This window comes from Urocitellus parryii, chromosome 9 (assembly GCF_045843805.1).
Source record: "Urocitellus parryii isolate mUroPar1 chromosome 9, mUroPar1.hap1, whole genome shotgun sequence".
Classification (NCBI taxonomy): Eukaryota; Metazoa; Chordata; class Mammalia; order Rodentia; family Sciuridae; genus Urocitellus; species Urocitellus parryii.
In genome coordinates this window covers 142,274,763-142,293,976 of record NC_135539.1, presented here as the reverse complement: position 1 = coordinate 142,293,976, position 19,214 = coordinate 142,274,763, and the positions used below count along the sequence as shown (strand labels likewise).

Here is a 19,214-nt window from a genome sequence, read left to right as displayed (position 1 = left end):
AAACCTAGGCAATAAATGAGAAGGAGACAAGTGCAGCAACTGGAACATGGAATCACAAGATTGTTCTGCATTTTCCCAGACTGTACCCCAGAACTAAAATGGCAAAGCCTCCAGTCAGAAGTCACTGACCTTGACAGGTGGGTTCTGGAGATGACCAGTTTCCAAGTGGCCCACATCTTGTTTTACCATCTCCAAGTAGCTTTGTTCCCACAGAGCATTTGAAGGTACACTGTGAGCTGAAGCTGAAGGTTCCCAGAGGGTGAGTGCAGTCCATGATGCCCAGATCTGGGACCTCCAAAGCCTCACACTGGACCACTTCAGTAACGAAAGAGACAGTGTTGGAAAGGGTTAAGAGGACCTGCTGCAGGATCTGAATTCCAGCTCAACCACGTACTTTCAAGCAAGGTCACTTAAGCCCTGCAACGTCAGTTTAATCATTTATAAAAGGTCAAAGATGATAAGTGCATTAACCTCATAGAGTTAGTCCAGGAGCTACATATCATTCAATTTCTGTAAGTCAAGTGCTTAGAACAGAGTAATGCTCTTAAGAAGTCCTAAGTGTTGGGTTTCTTCTTCATATTGTTATCTGTGGCATTATCTGGACAGATGATTCAAAGTCAGATTGGTAAGTGGGAACGAAGAGCTTGGAAGGGGAATAACTATGATGTGAGCTCAGTATACCAGAGAGTTGGCAGTGAGAGGTTCAGACCAAGAATGGCCAGGGTAATAGATGTTTTAGGAGAGAAGGAAAAGGCATTAGAATAATCCTGGTGTCCATTCTGTTCTTACTATCCTTAATTCAGATGCAGAGGAGAGCTCTTTGGATTTTGACAACACTTTCCAGAAACTGTATAAATTCCCAGGCTTTCAGTGTTAGTCCCAGATCAAATTCAGACTTGGAAACCAATGGCTACATGTTTCATGCCCTTTCATGCCATTTGGGCAAGGATTGCACTTCTGATGCCTTCCTTTTTGATCAAAGGTGGGCCACCCATCTGACCTTCCCCTTAAGATTCAATGAAGATGAGACTCAAATTACTAGAGTTCCTTATTTTCCAATAAAGTCCAAGACCAAATGAAGGAAAACTATCATCCAATTTAATTCAGGTGTGCAGAGAGTGTCTGATATATTCCAGGAACAGTGAGAGCCCCACAGGCATGAATAAGACACCACTGATCTTAAGAAGGCTTCAGTGCCAGGGCAGAGGGATAACTGAACTCAACAAGTGCAGGTTAATAAAACATGTGCTGCAACAGGAACACGGGACAGCAAGGCTATTCAGGGCTTTTTCAGGCTGTAACCCAGGACTACCATGGCAAAGCCTCCAGTCAGAAGTCACTGACCTTGACAGGTTGGTTCTGGAGATGACCAGTTTCCAAGTGGGCCACATCTTGTTTTACCATCTCCAAGTAGCTTTGTTCCCACAGAGCATTTGAAGGTACACTGTGAGCTGAAGCTGAAGGTTCCCAGAGGGTGAGTACAGTCCATGCTGCCCAGATCTGGGGCCTTCAAAGCCTCACACTGGACCACTTCAGTAAGGAAAGAGACAGTGTTGGGAAGGGTTAAGAGGACCTGCTGCCTGGGTTTGAATCCCAGCTCAGCCAGTTGACAACCCTGTGTCTTCAAGCAAGATCACTTAAAGCCTGCAACCTCAGTTTCTTCATGTATAAATGGTTAATGATGATAAATGTATTAACTTCATGGAGTTGGTAGGAGCTACATGTTATTTGATAACTATAAGTCAAAACCCTAGAACAGATCCTGGCTCTTCAGAAGTCCTACCTAAATATTCACTAATCTTCACATTGTATCATTGGCATTATCTGGGGAGAGAATTTTAAACCCAGACCAGTTCAAGTGGGAGTGAAGGCCTTGGCTGGGGAACAACTATCACAAACAGAGCCTGAGTATGCTGCAGTGTTGGGGGTCAGAAATTCAGAGCAAACAGGGATCTGCATAAGCAGACTTCTTGGAAGGGGCGTGGTAAAACCCCAGGAATCCTCCTGCCCTCTGTTCTGCTGTTATTCCCTTTAGGTTCATTGCAGAAGTTTAGCTCACTGACTTTTCACTACCTTCTTCACTATCGATTTTCCTGCTCTGACTGGTGGTTCAAAGATCAGACTCAGACTTGGAAACCACAGCCTGTACATTTCATGCCATTTCATGCCCTTTCATTCCTTCTGACCTTGTCCTGAGACTTCAGTGAAGATTGGTCTCAAGCTACAAGGAGAATTTTTCTATATTCCACAGTCAGAGCAAGTCCAATCTAAGGAAAGTAAATCATTCAATCTGATCAGGTGCACACGAAAGTGCCAGGGGAAATAGGTAACTGTAGATGACCTCAAGAAATGTGGGGGCGATGAGAATGAAATACATGGAGCAACACGGAGTAGCATGGACACAGATAGCAGGACTTCTGCGTTTCTCATGAACCAGGAACTACCATGGCAAAGCCTCCAGTCAGAAGTCACTGACCTTGACAGGTTGGTTCTGGAGATGACCAGTTTCCAAGTGGGCCACATCTTGTTTTACCATCCCCAAGTAGCTTTGTTCCCTCGGAGCATTTGAAGGTACACTGTGAGCCGAAGCCAAAGACTCTCAAAGGGTGAGTGCAGACCATGCTGCCCAGCTCTGGGGCCTCCAAAGCCGCACACTGGACCACTTCAGTAAGGAAAGAGACAGTGTTGGGAAGAGTTAAGAGGGCCTGGTGCTGAGATTTGAATCCCAGCTCGGCCAGGTAATAACCATGTGCCTCAGGCAAGGTCGCTTAAGCCCTGCAACTTCAGTGTCTTCATCTACAAAAGGACAAAGATGATGACTGTATTAATCCCTGGTGGGAGAGCCACATGCCACTGAATTACTGCATGAAACGCCTAGAACACACATGGCTTGCCCTAACTAGATCTTAACTATTCTTCACATTGGCGCTATTGGCATTATCTGGAGAGAGAACCTAAACCTGATGGGATAAGTGGGAAGACCAGAGTGGCTGGGAGTAACTATTAGATCTCTGCCCCTGAGGTACTTTAGTGTGTTGGGATTTGGAGTTTCTGAGAAAGAGCACACCTCCATATTCTGTTCTCTTGGAAGGGGAGAACATAAAGTTTAGAAATCATTCTGGCCTCGAGCCTGCATTATTCTCCTAAGCTAAGAGGAAATTCAGTTCTTTGAATTTTTTTACAATCCTCCTCAGAAAATGTGTCTATATCTCTGCTCTGATTGTTAGCACAGAAGACCAAAAGAAGACTTGGAAATCAAAAGCTACATATTTGGAACGTTCTATGCCATTCCGGCAAGAATTACAACATATTGTCTTATTCCTTATGAATCAAATACAAGCTTTCATTTGGATATTGCTCTTCAAATTTCAATGAAGAATAGATTCAAGGAATTAGGAGAATTTTTCTAATTCTATAATGAGTACAAGTCCAAATGAAGGAAAATTGTTACCTGATTCAGTTCAGGTGCACAAGAAAAGTGCCTGATTGCAGGCAGAGCCTGAGTGCAGCAGATGCAGTCACAGATATGGCACCAGTGGACCCCATGAGGCTCCCAGTGCTGGGACACATGGGTAACTACAGAAAGGGACTCAAGAGTGTGGGAGAAGGGAAAAGGAACACGAAGAGCAATGGAAACAGAAGGGCTTTTGGGGGGCTTTTTCAGACTGTAAACCCAGAACTACAATGGCAAAGCCACTAATCAGAAGTCACTGACCTTGACAGGTTGGTTCTGGAGATGACCAGTTTCCAAGTGGGCCACATCTTGTTTTACCATCTCCAAGTAGCTTTGTTCCCACAGAGCATTTGAAGGTACACTGTGAGCTGAAGCTGAAGGTTCCCAGAGGGTGAGTACAGTCCATGCTGCCCAGATCTGGGGCCTCCAAAGCCTCACACTGGACCACTTCAGTAAGGAAAGAGAGACAGTGTTGGGAAGGGTTAAGAGGACCTGCTGCCTGGGTTTGAATCCCAGCTCAGTTGACAACCCTGTGCCTTCAAGCAAGGTCACTTAAAGCCTGCAACCTCAGTTTCTTCATGTATAAATGGTTAATGATGATAAGTGTATTAACTTCATGGAGTTGGTAGGAGCTACATGTTATTTGATAACTATAAGTCAAAACCCTAGAACAGATCCTGGCTCTTCAGAAGTCCTACCTAAATATTCACTAATCTTCACATTGTATCATTGGCATTATCTGGGGAGAGAATTTTAAACCCAGACCAGTTCAAGTGGGAGTGAAGGCCTTGGCTGGGGAACAACTATCACACCAGAGCCTGAATACACTGCAGTGTTGGGGGTCAGAAATTCAGAGCAAACAGGGATCTGCATAAGCAGACTTCTTGGAAGGGGCGTGGTAAAACCCCAGGAATCCTCCTGCCCTCTGTTCTGTTGTTATAGGTCCACTGCAGAAGTTTAGCTCACTGACTTTTGACTACCTTCTCCAGAAACAGAAGATCAGACTCAGACTTGGAAACCACAACCTGTACATTTCATGCCCTTTCATGGCCCGTGAAAAATGTGGTGTGTCTCATGTCTTATTCCTTATGATCAACGTAGAGCTCTCCTTCTGACCTCGTCCTGAGATTTCAGTGAAAATTGGTTTCAAGCAATGAGGAGAATTTTTCTATTTCTCACATTCAGTACAAGTCTGAATCAAAGGAAATTAAATGGTCCAATTCAATTCAGGTGCACACAAAAGTGCCTAATGTATTCCAGGCACAACCTGACTCCCAGAGATGCAACCAGGAATAAGGCAGTTGTTGATCTTAAAGAAGCGTTCAGTGTGACTCTCAACAAGCATGGAAACAATGAGAATAAATACATGGAGAAGATGGAGCACAGATGAGCAAGACTCTTCTGCATTTTCTCAGACTGTAAACCCAGGGCTATCATGATATAGTATTTAGTTGGAAGTTACTCACCTTGACAGGTTGGTTCTGTAGAGGACCAGTTTCCAGATGGCCCACAACTTATTTTATCCAGACCAAGTAAGCTTGTTCCCTCAAAACATGCAAAGTCACACTGTGAGCTGAAGCTGAAGTCTCCCAAAGGGTGATTACAGATCATGGTACCCATCACTGGCGCCTCCAATGCTTCACACTGGACCACTTCAATAAGGAAATATACAGTGTTGGGAAGGGTGAAGAGCCTAGTGTCTGGACGTGAATCCAAGGTCTCCACTTGATAACCATGTGCCTAGTTTGCTATCCAAGAAAATATTTCTGGAAGGAATGATTCCTGGACTATGTCTTGAAGATGAACAATAGTGTCAGCCACGTGTTAAACATGATAACGAACCCTTGAGAAAATTCAATGATAAAAAAACACACTTGGCAAATGGAAAAACACAAGTATTTTGATGGTACTTGAAGGAAAGAGGTGACAGAGAATGATGTCTGATGTGATTAGGAAGAAATATAGGAACTCAGATTAAATACTCTTCACTTTTTTTTTGTTAATATAATGAGGACCAAGATCAAGTTTATGTTAGGTCTTGAGGGGCTTTGATTTCATCTGTAGGACAAGTGTTAAGCACAAATATTAGGGTGGATGGTCACACATGTAGGCTATATTTAATTATTTTTTAATTGTTAGCAGGCATGAGCAATATATTTGAGGGAAGCAAATTCAAAGGTATGGATCACATCTAGAAGAATATGTCAATCATTTAGAAGAAAGACAATGTGGGCAGTGACAGAGTTGACAACAGGACACAAATTGGAGAAAATCATAATTTCTGAATATTGATAACGGATTACCTTGCATACATGTTGGGGGAGGTGAGACTGTCACAGCAGTGCCTGTGAGCATGGTAGCTCTACAGGCAGATAGAGTGCCTAAAGGAAAGCTGGCTGGGACAATTGACTTGATATTCTTTTAGATATCACCAAAGAAATCCTTCACATATTTGGAGTTGAGGGCCCAAGACAGATTTTTTCAGTCCAAAGAGAAATCTGTGGGTCCACAAAAGTAAGAAAGTTTGACATGACATAAAAAGCCATAGGAAAAGATGGAAGTTGAAGTTAATAGTGTTAAAGAGCTGGGATTCCTGCCTATGTAGGAACCCAGACAAGTGATGTTATGTTGAAACAGAAACAGAAAAGAAGGGCATGATGGAAAGCAAGACCAAAAAAAAAAAAAAAAAAAAAAAAAAACCTAAATGTTTGAAAGTAGAGGAATGGGAATACACTTATATAAAGTTTAAAAAATAAAGTTCCAGAACAGGAGTAAAATTTTAGGTAGCAGTCTTGGCTCAGAGATTAAGAAAAATGAGTTGGATCTATTCCAGTCAGTTGACATCTGAATCCACTTTGGCTTTAAGTCACTATTCTTTACAAATATTGCTTTTGTCAATAATTTTCTATTCTATACATCAGACACTTAAAACTTATTCTGAAACTATCAGCATCAAAGTATCCAGTGTCTCCTTCAGTAGTAGGTGACAGGGTGAAGGCCTGGCTTTAACCTGTGTGTTCCCTCCTTTCCATTTCCACCTCCTTGCCTCTGAGTGACTGACAAAGACCAGGAAGAGCCTCTCCATCGCCCACCATGTGCTTCCGGGTTAACTGCCCACTTGCCGGGAAGACGCTAAGGAGCCGCTCACTGCAGATAAGGCTGGGCTCCTTCACCAGCAGCTCTAGGCCCTGGACTCACTGCAGCTTGTCTCCCTCACACTCAATGGTGAACAGATAAGATTTCCCTTAACTAACCAAAAATCTTTTAAGGGAAGGTTTTATGACAGATCTTCCATTGTGTTCTCCTGAAATATTTAGCCCAAGTGAACATGGAGAATTTGCTGTTACACATCTCTGACATACGCTATGTATCATCATGAACTTTTCTCCTGGCTTTCCCTGTCATCACTTTATAAAAAAGTGAGATTACCTTCTGTGTAACTCTCTCCTAAGGGTAAAGTGTACAGTTTCTTTCAGACTAAAGAACTCTAATTAAGTCATTAAGCTCATCGGCTTGTGAGCTCCCTGAGAGCAGGAATCGATCTCCCCTGACTCCTTACATTAGCGCTCAATACACACCTGTTTCTTGTAGAAATCAAAAACACCTGTGAAGTGAATTGAACCTTACACCGACATGTGGAATCTTTGCAGAAAGATAACACCTTGCAAAACTATAACTTCTGATCACAACTTCCCATTTCTCAGAATGTCTAGTATCATTTCATCCCAACCAACTTCCATCATAAGCTACAGTGAGTCTTGTTACTTGCAAAGGAGTGAAGGGGCTTACCAAACTGACACTGGGGCCCATAGTGTCCAGCATCACAGTTACAGGTGTAATTGTTGATGGTTTCCACGCATTCTCCGTGGCCACTGCATGACCCGGGTGTGCAAGAAGCTTTAAGAGGGTCAGAGAAACAGTGTCTCAGTTGATTGCGTTTTAGGATTAATAGATATTTCTTTAGTCATAGGTAACTGCTTATCTGCACTATTTTAATAAGCAGGAAAGGTTTATTTATATGTTCAAAGCACTTTTGCATAAAAATCACATGCTAAAATTTCAGTTTATAGAATATGCTAGGCATACAGCCCAGGACACATGTGCTTTTAAAGTCAACTTGCTGAGAGTAACATGCTGACACCTGGGGAGATGTTGCTTAGGCTGCTTACACTGAAACTCTTGAAATGGCTGGCTTTCAGTGCAATGATGGGTACATGAAGGCTGGGCCTCACCCACCTCTGCACTGTGCTTGGAGTCCTTCCTTATGGGAAGCACTAAGATAAAAAGTCCAAATTTCTAAAGGAGCAGAGATTCCAGTTTATGAGGAACCAAATGAACCATGTTTCAGTGATAAAATCCTAAAATCCGGCTTGGAAAAACCCTGGCTGGGCTGGAACTGTTGTAATACCCACCCAACAAACCTGTGCAGTGTTGTGCCAGGAGGTCACGGAGGCAGCTTTCAGCCCAGGCTCCTGCTTTACAAGGAGGACACAGGCCAGGTGAGCCCAGCTCTCAGCCAGCCCTGCTCTTGGTGTCCACTTCCTGCCCTCCATCAGGGGCCCTGGCTGTCTAACTCCTCCTCCCTGCCTCCCATATAATGTACTTAGCACCTGGATGGGAGGGGAATTAGGAGTATGGGTGTGGGGTGTAGGAACCGGCTTCACACACCAGAAATGCTCAGCAGTGACCTGATCCATGCCTAGTTGGGGGACAGGAAGCAGATCAGAGTGAGCTGGCTCCTGCTCCCCCCACCCCAGCACTCCCATGGGGTAGGTCTGATTATTCTAGCTCAGGTCTTCCTCGTGGCCTCCCACCTGTGTAGCAGAGGGCTGCCTTTGGTTTGTGGCAGGCTTCATCGTTCCACTTGCCCCCATATCTCATCCTCTTAATGTAGATCTCCACGCAGTCTTCCTTGGCCCTATTGTTGGGCTCTCCAGGTCCCCAGTTCTCTGCTTCTTTTGTGAGAGGCTTGTTGGTTCCCACCCATGTCCATATGTTCCCTATCTTCCGGATTCCTATCCAGTAGTAAAAACGGTTGAAGGGCACTGTCTTCTCCAGGTACTCAATTTCTCTCTTATTTTGTATGGCAACTAAATCCGTGTACCTTTCTTTGCAGAACTTTCTAGCACTTTCCCAGTTCATGGGTTGTTCAGAATAGTGGTAGGTCCAACAGTCAGTTCCGTGATGTGCCAGGAATTCTGAAAGACAGAGCAGGAAGCATGTCTACTCAAGTGTTCCAGCTGAAAAAAGCCCAGCTCTTGTCTCCAGGCTGAGCTGCCACTCAGAGAGGAGGAGCTGAGGGCCCAGGAGGGTAAGTGACCGCTCAGTATCAAGCCCTAGTTGTTAGCAGATGGGAAGCAGAACCCAGACCTCTGCTTGAACATGGGATATCTTCCTCGTGGCATTGTTTTTTATGGTTACAATGGCTTTCTAGGTCTATTTTGTAAAATGTTTTTTTTCCCAAAATTCCTTTATGAGAAATTTAACTAACATATTTTAGAAATTCAAATTTCATTTTCTTATTGTCAATCATTTAAAACGAATTGAAGTATAATATCATAAAACTCCAATACTTATAGTCTACTATTTTATCCTGGGATGATTTCCTAAAGGCTGACATGGAGAAAGGTCCCAGCTGTGGCTGGAGCATCTTGAGACCCACAGAAAACTTCCAACATCACTGAGAGGAGGACCAAAAAGGTGACCAAGTCCCTGCCCTGAAGGAGTTCACACTGGAACTGCAGAAATTGCTTTATTCGCTAACCTTATTCATTCTCAATTGAAGGCTTTTGTGAGATTGTCGGGATTTGGAGTCTGCAGCACAGGCTGTGGCAGGCAAGATTGGGGTTGGGGGTTCTTGGGGAAATACCAAGGGCTTGAGGAAGAAGAGAGAGGTCACAGAGGGATGGAATTGGTAGAGGTCCACCTAATAATTTTCCCTGCATCTATGCACACTCAGTGGACATTTGAGAAAATGAACATAAATTAAAAGGCTTAACAATGTGTGGCTGTCACAACATACCCCAGCAGAGCACTGTCCAGATCCACAACTGGGTGATCCACAAGCCCCTCTGTGCACTCTGACATTTCCTTGGAAATATCTACAATAAAACACAGGACAATTTAGATTGGAGACAGGTTTAAAGCACCTGGGAGGGGTGGGGTACCTGCAACTTTCTGAAAGTTCCAGATAAAACACACAAATGCACAAACCCTGTCCCCCATCAGAGGTTTCCCAGACAAGGGAGAAAAAGTCACATCAAATCTACCCAAACCTCCTGCAGTTTTGTTCCATTCTGATTTCATGTTTCAGTCTCAAATTGCTGATCATCATTGCTCTGATGCTTTTCTATATCCCAGTAATTTTTGTGCCTGCTTGTCTATGGAGCTATCAGGTCAAATTACTGAATATTTATACATTTGTTAAGTCTTCCTTGGCGCTTAATGACCTTTGGTGTTTAGATCGACTGCTGTCTTCTCACACTTGATCATGATCAGTCAATGCTTCAAATACCTAAGAGAATTACATAACCAGACTCCAGAGAAGCAAAGCAGTTCATTTTCTTTTTTTAAATAAGAAATAAATTTTTGAGAACTGAATGACAGCATCCCAGGTTCTCTGCAGCCCTCAGGACCATGTTTTCTGCAGAGGACATCTCTCTGTCAGCACCATGTTTCACTGCCCAAGCACCACTTCCCTCTCACCAGAGACTCTCAGGGGAGGACATCGGCCACCTGACACCCTAGGATCACATTCTGAGACTGAGAGCATTTTTGGTTTCTGCATGTTAAAAACCAAAAATGAAATGGCTTGTTTCTTGTCCCATGCCACCTGCCCCTCCAGCCCCAGGAGAGTTTCTGCGTGTCTGGAATCTCTGGGCCAAAGGCTCACCATGGCTTTGCTGGCTCCTTCTCTGGGTCCACAGCCTTCAGCCTCTGCACTCAGCACCTGGGCTCTCTGGGTCCTTGTGGAGGGAGCCTGCTTGCTCCAGGGGAGGGCTCTGAGTGTCACTAGCAGGGCTCTCTCCACCCAGTCTCACATCCTCCTCCCTCCTCCCTCCCCTTCCTCCTCTTCTTCTCTCACCTCTTCCCCCACCCCTTTCTTTAGCTGGCGTCTGCCCCTCTCCCTGGGACCAGTGAGGTGTTGTGGTTGGATTCTCCTTCCTCTCCCACTTCCATCCTCCTCCCTCTTTCCCTTGTCCTGTGCTTCCTTCCTTCCCTTCTGCTGCCCCCCTTTATAGTTCTCATGCTGTTGTCTTCTTCCTCCTCCTTCTCCTCCTCCTCTTCCTCCTCCTCCTCCTCTTCCTCCTCCTTCTCCTCCTCCTCCTCCTCCTCCCTCCTCCTCCTCCCTCCTCCTCCTCCTCCTCCTCCTCCTCCTCCTCCTCCTCCTCCTCCTCCTCCCTCCTCCTCTATCTCCTTATTAAAGCTAGACTAACTCCTGGCTACCTGTTGTAGGTGGCCCTGGTAATACCACAGTTCAAACTTCTATTTCAGACCATTTTTTTAATTTACATATGACAGCAGAGTGCATTACAATTCAGATTACACATACAGAGCACAGTTGTTCACATCTCTGGTTGTACATAAAGTATATTCACACCAATTCATGTCTTCATACATGTGCTTTGGATAATGATGTCCATCTCATTCCACCATCATTTCTAACCCCATGCCCTCTTCATTCCTCTCCCACCCCTCTGCCCTATCTAGAGTTTGTCTATTCCTCTCTTGTTCAGACTCCCTACCCCACTATGAATCAGCCCTTTTATATCAGAGAGAACATTTGGCATTGGTTTTTAGGGATTGGCTAACTTCACTTTATTTCAAACTTATTATTTAAATTTCATAATTTATATAATAAATAAATTCATGTATTAATTTATTTGTTTGTTTGTTTGTTTCAAACAAATAAAAGGTGTCTGTCACACTTCAATAAGAGCTACCTGGCTCACTTGACAAAATCCAGTTCCTTCTCCTCCTTTCCTTGCTCGCCTCCTAGTGGAGGAGCTTGTGAATGGCACCCCCTGAAGTGAATCCCTGAAGTCCAGGGGTTTAGGCTTTCTGCCCTGGGAAGGATTGGGGTCCACACATTTCTAAACTATAAAATGCATCTTATTTGTTGGATTTTATGAAGTATAAAACTTATTTCACTTCTGAACCACAAAGTGTATTTTGTTTGACTTTATTATTTGTTTGTTATTCTATTTGGTAGACATTTCTATTTTTTTAAAGCCACACATAAATGCAGACTTCTCTGAAGAAAGCCAATTTGTGTCTTCTGGCACCCAGACAAGTTGGTTCAAGCCTCAGAGTTGCATTAATTCCCAGAGATTTCCTTCAATTCAGGTCTTGTCAGGCAGAACGACCTAGATCCCAACCAAATTTTGCAGGGGAAAGATGTCTTGGAGAGGGAGGTGATTATTTAGTCAACACTGTCAAACACATGCAGTTGATTTACTTTTCTGTACATTTTAAATTCTCTCTGTATATTGAGTTACACTTCTAGCTACTTGGACCACATCAACCTAGCCCCTCACTGAGTCCATCCAGCGCTGTGGCTTTTAAATCTCAGCAAAGTTATTTTTCATGTGTTCATTTGAATCATGTGGATTGATCTTGTGTTTGTCAAACACATTTTTCCTGACAACACAGTGAGAGACGTGGGGTAGAGTTAGAGCGCCATGGGATGTTATTCTGCCTCTCAAGGAATGCAGTCCTGGCACTGGTGTAACAGGAACCAGAGCTGAAAACATGCTAAGTGAGAGAAGCCAGGCCGGGAGGCCGCACACTGGTCGAGTCCATTCTGTGGGATACCAGGAACAGGAGGAGCCACAGAGCAGGAGGTGGCCTGCAGGCCCATGCTGCTGAGGGAGCAGGTGATAGGGCTTTTCATGGAAGTGCTTTGGAACTAGGACAGGGGCTGGTGGCACAGTGCTGTGGAGGTGCTGGACTGTCCCCCTCATCACGGCTGCATTGCATCACACAAACTTCAGCTCAATGTGGAAATCAAGCCAAGTGTGCACTGAGCTTGAAGAGAGGAGCTGGGGCAGCAGAGTCACAGGCACCTGTCAGCAGCCACTTGAAGGGCTGCAAGAGAAGGGGCTTACTGGGCTGTGCCACCAGGTGGGGCTGGTGGCATGACAACCCACCACTCCCTGAGGGAGGAGCCACTGCTGGAAGGCCAGTGACCACCTGAGGGTGGAGGGAAGAGCCTCTGGGGGCCCCTGAGAGCAGCATCCTAGGACCACAGAAGAACCATCGCCCCGGCTTTCCTAGCCTGCCCCTCAGAGGGCCTCCGCTTGCTGGTTCCTCGCCCAGCAAGGAGCTCCCACGGCAGTCCCCTCAGGTTGCCTGGAAGGATGGGTATGCAGCCCACCCACAGCCACAGTCCTCCCTCCAGGCCACCGTGGGACCCCTCCTCAGATGCCTCCCCTCCACAGCCCTATCCAAACACCTCCACACGGCTCAGAGAGCCTCTCCCTGCACCTGGGGTCAGGCCACCTCCTGGACAGTTCACCACACCCCTGTCTCCACACAGCCTCGAGGTCCTTCCCAGATGCTCCCCTGCTGCCCCTGGAACTCCTGCTTCACAGTCGGCAGGCTCACCCATATGCTGCAGTTCTCCCCAAACCTCCTTCTACCTTCCTCCATAGCAACCGCTGCCTCCTGGGGACATGTCTCCCCTGCAGATCTCTCAGGACAGTGACATTTTCTCCACACTCTGCAGGATGGGCCTCCTGCCTTCTGATGGGGCCCTTTTACACATCTTTGTTCCCCACCACACTGGAAAGAAAAGGAAGCAGCAATCAAATAACCCAGGATCTCACCACACCAGGATGTGCCATCTTGTCACTGTCCTCATGGTGGTGACCCCAACTCCTCATGCACTGGTGGCTTTGGCACCTGGCTCCTGGTCCTCCTGTCCCTGGAAGCACCTCCCACAGCCATTTGTACTGCACCATGCACTGAACACCTGTCCCACAGCAGGATCTTCACTCTCTAAGTCAAGGTCAGCCACTCCTCCCTGAGCACAGCCTCCACCTTGACACCTCAGGAGACTTCAGCATCTCTAAAGTCACATGATCAAGACGTCCTCCCATCACCTCTGTCCCCTGTTCCTGCTGGCTTGTTGCTCAATATCTCACTGTGATGCCTTTATTCCTACCCCACTGACCCCCAGCTGTTAACTCACCCCCCACTCCTTTTTATTTCACAGTGGGACTCATTTTTAGTTTTTATATTTTAATCACACATATTAATTGTACACATTAATGTGGTTCAGTGTGATATTTCCGTACATGCCATACAGTGTTCATTGATCAAATTCAACCTCCCTTTGTCCACATCCTTCACACCCTTCTCAATCTCTGATAATCATTTTCTTCTTTCAGGTCAGATTTTTTAGCCTCCAAAGGAGAGGGAAACACATATCTGGCTTATTTCACTTTCCACAATATCCTCCAGTTCCATGCATTTTGCTGCAAATGGCAAGAACCTATTCTTCTTTATGGGCAAACAACACTTCATTGTGATTAGACACCACATTTTTCCCTACTCATGGGCTGAAGGTCACCACAGCATACTCAGGTATTCAGGGGTCTCTTTGCTGTGCTCATTTCATTTCCTCTGACCAAGGTAAATGACCTTTTGCTGTATCATGGAATTTAATTTGATTATTTTCTTGAGAAGTCTACATCTATGTTCATCAGGAAGATTGGTCTATAGTTTTCTATTTTGGCTATGTCTTCACTGGTTTGGGTGACAGGGTAAAGCTAGACTTATAGGATGTGTTTGAAGGGGTTTCTTCCCTTTTAATTTTATGGAACTTTCTGAGAAGAATTGACCTAAGCTCTTTTGTAAAGTTTGGTGAAATTCAGCAGTGAAGTCATCTGGTTTGGGTTCTTCTTTGTTGAGAGATTCAATCTAACTACTTGTTACTGGTTTGTTAATTTTTTTAATAACCTCATAGTCCAATTTTGGCAGGTCATAAGTGTCCATAAATGTGTCCATTTCTTCTAGGTTTCCCAACGTATTAGTATATAATTTTTCAAAATAATTCCTAAAGATCCTTTCTTGGTATAAGTTGTCATATCTCCCTTTCATTTAATTGGTTATTCTAATTCGTTATGCATAACGACACAATGCAATTTATTTCATATTACACATATAGAGCTCAATTTTTCAAGTCATTGATTGTATGCAAAGTATTTTCACACCATTCGTGTCTTATACATGTACTTAGGGTAGTGATGTCTCACTCATTCCACCATCATTCCTACCCCCTTGCCCTCTCCTTTCCCCTCCCTCCCCTTTGCCCTATCTAAAGTTCCTCCACTACTCCCAAGTTCCCTGCCCCATCCCCATCACCATTTTGAGTCAGCATCTTCATATCAAAGAAAACATTCAATGTTTGGGTTTTTTTTTTAATTGGCTAATTTCACTTAGCAGTGTATTCTCCAACTTCATCCATTTACCTGCAAATGCCATGATTTTATTCTCTTTTAATGCTGAGTAATGTTCCACTATGTATATATACCGTTTCCCTATGCATTCATCTACTGAAGGACATCTAGGTTGGTTCCACAATTTAGCTATTGTGAATTGTGCTGCTATAAACATTGATGTGGCTGTGTCCCTGTAGTATGCTGATTTTTAAGTCCTTTGGGTATAAACTGAAGAGTGGGATAGCTGGGTGAAATGGTGGTTCCATTCCCAGTTTTCCAAGGAATCTCCACACTGTTTTCCAGATTGGCTGCACCAATTTGCAGTCCCACCAGCAATGTATGAGTGTGCCTTTCCCGCCCACATCCTCATCAACACTTACTGTTGTTTGTATTCTTGATAGCTGTCATTCTGACTGGAGTGAGATGAAATCTTAGAGTAATTTTGATTGGCATTTCTCTAATTGCTAGAGATGTTGAACATTTTTTCATATATTTGTTGATGGATGGTATATCCTCTTCTGAGAAGTGTCTGTTCAGTTCCTTGGCTCATTTATTGATTGGTTTATTTGTTTGTTTTTGTTGTTGTTGTGATTTGTTTGTTTTTTGGTGTTAAGGTTTTTGAGTGCTTTATATATCCTAGAGATTAGTGCTCTATCTGATGTGCTTGTGGTAAAGATTTGCTCCCATTCTGTAGGCTCTCTATTTACCTCACTGATTGTTTTGCTGAGAAGAAGTTTTTTAGTTTGAATCCAACTCATTTATTGATTCTTGGTTTTAATGCTTGTTCTACAGGAGTTTTATTAAGAAATTTGGGGTCTAATCCAACGTGATGGAGATTTGGGCCTACTTTTTCTTCCATTAGGAGCAAGGTCTCTGGTTTAATTCCTAGGTCCTTGATCCACTTTGAGTTGAATATTGTTCATGGTGAAAGAAAGAAGTTTAATTTCATTTTGTTGTCATGTCTCCCTTTTAAAAATCTAATTTCATCTATTTGTGTCTTTTTTCTTTTTCTTGGATAGTTTAACTAAAGGTTTGTTGAGTATTTTTTATTTTTAAAAAACCTACCATTTAATGCCAAATGTTTTTTCTGATATAAGGTGACTCATAATGGGGTAGGGAGGGGGAGCAAGGGAGGAGTAGAATAACTCTCCTTAGGGCAGAGGGTGGAAGGGAAGGGAGGTAGCAATGATGGTGGAATGTGATGATCATCATTATCCAAAGTACATGTATGAAGGCACAAATTGGTGTGAACATACTTTTATACAACCAGAGGTATGAAAAATTATGTTCTATATGTGTAATATGAATTGTAATGCATTCTGCTGTCATTTATTTAAAAAAGAAAAGAAAAAAAGAAAAACCCTACCATTTGGTTCACTGATGTTTTGTATTCTTTTTAGTCTCTATTTTGTTTATTTCTGTGCTGATATGTTAATTTCGAGTTTGGTCTGTCCTTGCTTTTCTAAGCCTGTGAGATGATTCCTGGGGTACATGGCCTCCTTTCTGCCTTGCACATGCACTCTTTCCTGTGCACGCTCCTTTCCTTAGCTCTGCATGCCCTGCACTCCTTGCTGTGAAAGCCGCTCCCACTTTTGCTGCATTGAACATGTTTTGGTGTTTTGTGTTTCCATATCATTTATTTTGATAAATGTTTTAACTTCCTTCCAACTTCCTTGAAAACTCACTGTTTAAAAGTACTGTCCAGTCTCTATGCATTCGTATAATTTCTAAAATTTAGTTTCTTATTGACTTGTAGATTTGTTCCATTGTGATCAGAAAAAAATATAGGATGTGATGTCAATTTTGGGGGGGTTCAAGACTTATGTGTCCCGCTACATGGCCTTTGCTAGAGAAAGTTGAATGTACTTATGAAAATAATGATAAAGAATGTTTGTTTTAAAAGCTCAGTGAGATCCAACAGGATTAAGCATTTTCTGGAGATGATGTTCATTAGGTCCATTTGGTCTAGAGTGCATCTTAACTCTGAGTTTCTTTCTGATTCTTTGTCTGGATGATCTGTCCACTGGTGCAATGAAGAACCTCAGCATTGCTCTATTGGAGGACATCTCTCCCCACATCTGTTACTGTTGTCATAAAACTGGGAGTTCTGATATGAGGTGCATGTAGATGGACAACCATGACATCTTGTTGAACTGATCCCATGGTCATTGCACGGTGACTTACTTACCTCTTACAGTTTTTGCCTTCAGGTAACTAGTTTTCTATGTGCTTGGAATATCACTTCCTTCATTTCACTTATAGTCTGTGTGTCTTTATGGGTAAAGTGGGTTCTTGTAGGCCACGTGTTGTTTGGTTTTAATTTTCAATCAATGCAGCCAGCCCCTATCTTCTAACTGGAGAACTTGGTCCGCTTACATTCAAGGCTGTCACTGATGCGTAAGGATTTGTGTCCTTTAAACATTTTTTTCCTCTTCCATCTTGTGATTTGATGGTACACTCTATTAATAATGCTATTTTCTATTTCTCCTTTTTGTCCCCTCTTCTCGTGGGACTTACACTGTCACATGCTTTCACAATGGTAGCTATCTTTCTCTCACTTCTTCCGTACAGCTGGTCTGGGTTCCTGCATTCCCTCCCTTTTTTCTTGTCGCAAGACTTATTTCCCTCACTTTCTGAAGCATAGCCTTCTGGACATTCTAACCTTGATTGGCGGTTATTTTCTTTCAGGATTTCACATGTGCCATTCCATTTCCCACTCACGTGTAGGGTTTATACTGAGAAATCTGCTTTAATCTCATTGGTGATACTCTTTTTGGCACTTTTCTCTTGCTGATTTTATAAAACTTTTGTTGTCTTCTATTTTTAAGAGCTTTGGGATGCTGTGGTCAAGATGTATTCTGGCCACGTCTGTTTGGGGTCCTGTAAGCCTCCAGTACTTGGACATCCATGTCTTCACCAAGATCAAAGGATTTTCTGCTAGTATTTCATTGAACAGGTTTTACACAAGTCTCACTTTTTTCTCCTTGCTTTGGGTATTCCAGAAATGCAGATGCCTGTTCATTGAATGGTGTCCCAAAGAGGTTGAATGATCTCACCATTATTTTTTTAAATCTGGGATATTAGGACAAATTGTTCTTCGAGTTCAGTTTAGCAGTTTAGTTTCTGCTAAAACTAGTCTGTTTTCAGGCTTTTAACTATATTTTATATTTGATTTATTAAGCTCTTCATTTCTAGGATTTCTGCTTAGTTCTTTTCAAAATCTCTGCTGAATTTCTTATCTGTGTCCTGCATTGTCTTCCTAATTTCATTTAAACTGTGTATCTGTATTCTCTTGGCTCTCAATGAACTTTTTTACACTCGTTCTTTTACATTCTTTTTGTTGTTGTTGTTTTAACTAGTTATACATGACAGTAGAATGCATTTTGATGCATCATAAGTGGAGTATAACTTCTCATTCTCCTGGTTGTACATGATGTAGAATTACACCAGTTGTGTAGATATATATGCACCTAGGGTAATGATGTCCAATTCATTCTACCATCCTTCCTACCCTCATGCCCCCTTTCCTCCCTTCACTCCCCTCTGTCTAATTCAAAGTGCCTCTATTCTTCACTAGCCCCCTCCCTTTATTGTGAATTAGCATCCACATAGGGGAGAAAACATTCCGCCTTTGATTGTTTTGGGTTGGTTTATTTTGCTCAGCAAAATATTCTCCAGCTCCATCCATTTACTGGCAAATACCATAATTTCATTCTTCTTTAAGTCTGAGTAATATTCCATTATATATATATAACACATTTTCTTTATCCATTCATCTGTTGAAAGGCACCTAGGTTGGTTCCATAGTTTAGCTATTGTGAATTAAGCTGCTATAAACATTGATGTGACTGTGTCACATTTAGGTAGAAACTGAGGAGTGGGAGAACTGGGTCAAATGGTGATTTCATTCCAAGTTTCTAAGGAATCTCCATACTGCTTTCCAAATTGGTTGCACCCATTTGCAGTTCCACCAGCCATGTATAAGTGAACCTTTTTCCCCACATCCTCACCAACATTTATTTTTACTTGTATTCTTGATAATTGCCATTCTGACTGGAGTGAGAAAAAATTTCAGTGTAGTTTTAATTTGCATTCCTCTAATTGTTACAGATGTTGAACATTTGTTTATATTTTGTTGACCAATTGTATTTCTTCTTCTGTAAAATATCTGTTCAGTTCCTTAGCTCACTTATTGATTGGATTATTTGGGTTTTGGGTGTTAAGTTTTTTGAGTTCTTGAGATATCCTGGAGATTAATGCCCTATCTGAGGTGCAGGTGGTAAAGATTTTCTCCCACTCTATAGGCTCTCTCTTCA

At 43.1% G+C, this 19,214-nt stretch overlaps 2 protein-coding genes across 2 annotated transcripts in view; one reads left to right on the top strand and one right to left on the bottom strand.

The window, feature by feature from the left end:
* Positions 1-12,417, bottom strand: part of LOC144257033 (L-selectin-like) — a 29,702-nt gene extending 17,285 nt beyond the window's left edge. The window contains exons 1-7 of the mRNA XM_077802961.1: positions 12,269-12,417; positions 10,347-10,419; positions 9,477-9,555; positions 8,269-8,652; positions 7,244-7,351; positions 3,716-3,901; positions 130-315 (exon numbers count right to left, since the gene is read on the bottom strand). Of these exons, the coding sequence (XP_077659087.1) occupies positions 130-315; positions 3,716-3,901; positions 7,244-7,351; positions 8,269-8,652; positions 9,477-9,555; positions 10,347-10,419; positions 12,269-12,417 (1,165 nt within the window). The remainder of the gene's footprint in view (positions 1-129; positions 316-3,715; positions 3,902-7,243; positions 7,352-8,268; positions 8,653-9,476; positions 9,556-10,346; positions 10,420-12,268) is intronic.
* Positions 1-19,214, top strand: part of Firrm (FIGNL1 interacting regulator of recombination and mitosis) — a 363,157-nt gene that overhangs the window by 248,546 nt on the left and 95,397 nt on the right. The gene's annotated exons all lie outside the window — the stretch shown is intronic.